Raw genomic sequence first — 4,472 nt, forward strand, 5'->3', positions numbered from 1 at the left:
ATACTTGGGGGACTCCTGGAAGGGCACTGAGAGGGCACAGTGGTGGGGGCAGAGGGGAGGGGAGACAGAGGCGGGCGGTGGGGGACATGCAGGCGAGAGATGGTGAGAGAGGCACCAGGGGAGAAAGACAGAGATGAGAAAGAGCGGGGGAACCTCGAATCGCGCCCCCTACCACCATTTAGACATTCGAGGTCCTCAAGCCCATCCTGGCCCCCAAACCATGTCCTCTGACTCCCTGACCCTAGACCAGTGATGGCGAACCTATGACACGCGTGTCAGAGGTGACACGCGAACTCATTTTTTTTGGTTGATTTTTTTCTTTGTTAAATGGCATTTAAATATATAAAATAAATATCAAAAATATAAGTCTTTGTTTTACTATGGTTACAAATATCAAAAAATTTCTATATGTGACACGGCACCAGAGTTAAGTTAGGGTTTTTCAAAATGCTGACACGCCGAGCTCAAAAGGTTCGCCATCACTGACCTAGACCCTATCACGCACCCCCAAGTACCCCCGGTTCTCCCCTGGGCCCAGCCCCACCCACTCACCCACGTCCTGCTCTCGATGGTTTCGAATCAGCTCCCCCAGTTCAAAATTCCCAGCAATCACTGCCACCTGGAGGGGGGCACAGGGAGGTGGGGTGGCCCAGGCACAGGGAGGGCGGGCAGGAAGCAGGCAGGTCCCCGGCTGGCTGCTCCCTCTGCCCGTCCCCCCAGACCTTCACCCCAGAAACTGCCCTTCCTCTCTCCTGGCTGGCCTCATGGCCCCACCTTCCTGACCCCTCTGAGTTCTTCACACCGCCCCGTCCCCCGCCCCCCAACACCCGATCCCACAGCCCCGGACCTGGAAGGCGGTCTGTCCATTGTTATTCTTCACGTCCTTGCTGGCCCCGCGATAGAGGAGGATCCTAGCACAGGTCTCCTGAGGGCGGGGGTCAGGGGCACAGGGTGAAGGGGAAGAAGACAACGAAGGTCACACGAGTGGGCACGGCCCCGCCCTAAGAACTTCAGACCCTGGCCGGGTACTCAGTGGTTAGCGTACCATCCCCATCCGCCAAGGGTGTGGGTTCGATCCCCAGTCAGGGCACATACAAGAAGCGAGCAATGAACGCATCCATACGTGGAACAACAAATCGATGTTTCTCTCTCTCAAAATCAATCAACCAACAAAAGAACTTGGGGAACAATGTGATGTCAGCCTGCCCTGCCCAGGACAGCAGCCACTTGCCACGTGCGGCTCCTGAGCCCTTTCATGTGGCCGAGCGGAGAGGGGCCGCGTGTCAAACACAGGCTGGACAACTCCAAGGGCTCGGCATGAACAAAATAAAGTGAGTATCTCGAATAATGTTTATGTTGATGACATGTTACAACGATAGTATTTTGGCTACAAAGGGTTAAAAAATGCAACTTAGCCCTGACCGGTTTGGCTCAGTGGATAGAGCGTCAGCCTGCAGACAGAAGGGTCCCGGGTTCAATTCCGGTCAAGGGCATGTACCTTGGTTCTGGGCACATCCCCAGTAGGGCGTGTGCAGGAGGCAGGTGATCAATGTTTCTCTCTCACTGATGTTTCTAACTCTCTCTCTCTCTCTCTTCCTCTCTGAAATCAACAAAAATATACTTTTTAAAAATAAAAAATAAATAAAATTATACCTGTGACTTGGATGGTGCTAATCCAAACCAGGGCTTCTCTCAAAACAAAAAAAAAATCCTATATAATAAAAGGGTAATATGCAAATTGACCCTAACTGCTGAATGACCAGGAATGAACGGTTGCTATGACATGGTCGCTGTGACACGCACTGACCACCAGGGAACAGACGCTCAATGCAGGAGGATGGGGCGGGCAGGAGGCAGCCAATCCATAATTCTCTCACATTGTTGGTGTTTCTATCTCTCTCTCTCTCTCTTCCTCTCTGAAATCAACAAAAATATACTTTTTAAAAATAAAAAATAAATAAAATTATACCTGTGACTTGGATGGTGCTAATCCAAACCAGGGCTTCTCTCAAAAAAAAAAAAATCCTATATAATAAAAGGGAAAAATGAAAATTGACCCTAACTGCGGAAGTTGCTATGACATGGTCGCTGTGACACGCACTGACCACCAGGGAACAGACGCTCAATGCAGGAGCTGCCCCCTGGTGGTCAGTGCGCTCCCACAGGGGGAGCTCCGCTCAGCCACAAGCCGGGCTGATGGCTGTGAGCGCAGTGGCGGTGGCGGGAGCCTCTCCTGCCTCCTCAGCAGCGCTAAGGATGTCCGACTGACGGCTTAGGGAGCAGACCTAAGCTGTCAGTTGGACATCCCCGAGGGCTCCCGGGCTGCCAGAGGGCACAGGCCGGGCTGAGGGCCCCCCCACCAGTGCATGAATTTTCATGCACCAGGTCTCTAGTAAATAAATAAACCAGGGCTTCCCCACCATCCTGTGCATCCAAGGAGGTGGAGCAGCATCCCTGGCCTCTACCACTAGATGGCAGTAGCATCCCCTCCCATCCTGACAATCAGGAGTGTCAGCAGACAGTGACAAATGTCGCCGGGTGGGGGTGAGGGGGGCAGAAGCCGCCCACCTAACCCTCACGGAGGGCTTACTACGCCGCATGCCAGGTGCTCAGCACCTCAGAGGCGGGAGCTCGAGAAATCGCCTGACAATCGCGTGAGATAGAAAGTATTGTTCCCATTTTTCAGACGAGGAAACGAAGGCTTCACACGGAGGTGAAGGTCATGGGGCTGGCGCATCAGGGTTCAAGCCCAGGTCTATCTGCCCCCAGAGCCCCTGCTCTGAATCACACGCTCTGCGAGAGCCAGAAGGAAGGGGGTGGGGCGGTTGCCATGCTGTCCATGCCCGGGTCAATTCCTTGCCCGTGTCACTCACGTCACTCTCTCTTACTCTGGGTCAAATCCAAGGTCCTTCCCTTGGCCCCAGGAGGTGTCCCCTGATCTGGCTGCCCTACCGCCCCCAGCCTCACCAAGCTCATCTTCGACCACCTCCCTTCGCTCCCCATGCCCCAGCCACCGCGGGCTCCTTCTTCCTCCCACAGGCACAGCACACGCCTGCCCCAGGGCCTTTGCACCTGCTGCTTCCTCTACTCGGAATTCTCTGCCCTGCCATCTTCGCATAGCGCAAAGATTTCTCACATCACTCGGCGAAAGCATCACTGACCACCCTGTCAAAATGAACTCTGTCCTGTTCCCTGCTTTATTTTCTTTTTTAAAAAAATATTTTTTTTATTTATTTCAGAGAGGAAGGGGGGAGAAAGAGAGAGAGAGACATCAATGATGAGAGAGAATCATTGGTCAGTTGCCTCCTGCATGCCCCACACTGGGGATCGAGCCCGCAACCCAGGCACGTGCCCTGACCGGGAATCGAACCTTGACCTCTTGGTTCACAGGTCGACGCTCAACCACTGAGCCACACTGGCCGGGCCCCTGCTTTATTTTCATTTAGACAACATCTGCTATGTCCCAGGCATGCTTTTAAGCCCATTTTAGCTCATCTTCTCCCTAACACTGTCTCCCTGAAGTCACATTTCTATTTTATTGGTCACCTTAGCATCCCCCCCACCCCCCACTACATTGTCCCTTTCCTAGGGGCTTGGTTCTGTCTGTGGCACTCACCACCTGGAACAGTGCCTGGCCCCGGGGAGCTGTCCGATAAGCAGGTGCTGAAAGAGGGACGGTCCTCTGCCTTTGCCTGGGCCTGGCCAAACCCAACCTGTCCCCGAACCCCAGCTCAACTCTCCTCCAGCTCCCCGGATACTAACTGGACCGGCGTTCACCAAGAACCTCCTCGCTCTGACCCTCTCCGCTCCACAAATCCACCAACAATGCTCGTAGGAGCCCGTCCTGCAGGACAAGTTCAAATCCATGGCCAAAGTCACACAGCCTGTTAGAGGCGCAGCTAGGACTCCAACCTGGCCCTCTAACCCTTCCACTCCTACTGCTTCTCTGTTTCACAACTCAGATGGCCCAGGCCAGTCACGGCAGAGCAACGGGTGTGTGTGTGTGTGTGTGTGTGAGTGTGTGTGTGTGTGTCTGTGTGCGCACACGCTGTCCCCCCAGCTAGTGTCAACCGCTGCCAGGTGTAAGTTCCCGTGGCTGCGCGCCCCTAGCCGACACCTTGCCTGCCTAGCACACGGCCAGAGCATCAACACCAGCTCCACCCGCTCTCCCATCTTCTCCCGGGGAACCCCGCGTTTACTGGTGTCCTAGCACGTATCTCTCAGCTCGGCGATTGTTTGTTTACACGTCTGCCTCTTTGCCAGACGGTGGCTCCCTTCCCCCTCCCAGGGCAGGCGCCATGCTGCGTCTGATTCATCTCCCATCCCGCACACAGTCGATGCTCAAGAAACAAGGCATGGCCCTGGCCGGTTTGGCTCAGTGGGTAGAGCATCGGTCGGCCTGTGGACTGAAGGGTTCCGGGTTCGATTCTAGTCAAGGGTGCATGCCTGGGTTGCGGGCTCGATCCCCAGTG

At 54.7% G+C, this 4,472-nt stretch overlaps 1 protein-coding gene across 1 annotated transcript in view; it reads right to left on the reverse strand.

The window, feature by feature from the left end:
- SHANK1 (SH3 and multiple ankyrin repeat domains 1) overlaps positions 1-4,472 on the reverse strand; it is a gene marked incomplete at its 5' end in the record, with an annotated part of 58,706 nt that overhangs the window by 34,959 nt on the left and 19,275 nt on the right. Inside the window, 3 exon segments of the mRNA XM_014550455.1 lie at positions 5-26; positions 553-619; positions 848-925. Coding sequence (XP_014405941.1) covers positions 5-26; positions 553-619; positions 848-925 — 167 coding nt within the window.

The sequence above is a fragment of the Myotis brandtii genome, unplaced genomic scaffold, assembly GCF_000412655.1.
Source record: "Myotis brandtii unplaced genomic scaffold, ASM41265v1 scaffold601, whole genome shotgun sequence".
Classification (NCBI taxonomy): domain Eukaryota; kingdom Metazoa; phylum Chordata; class Mammalia; order Chiroptera; family Vespertilionidae; genus Myotis; species Myotis brandtii.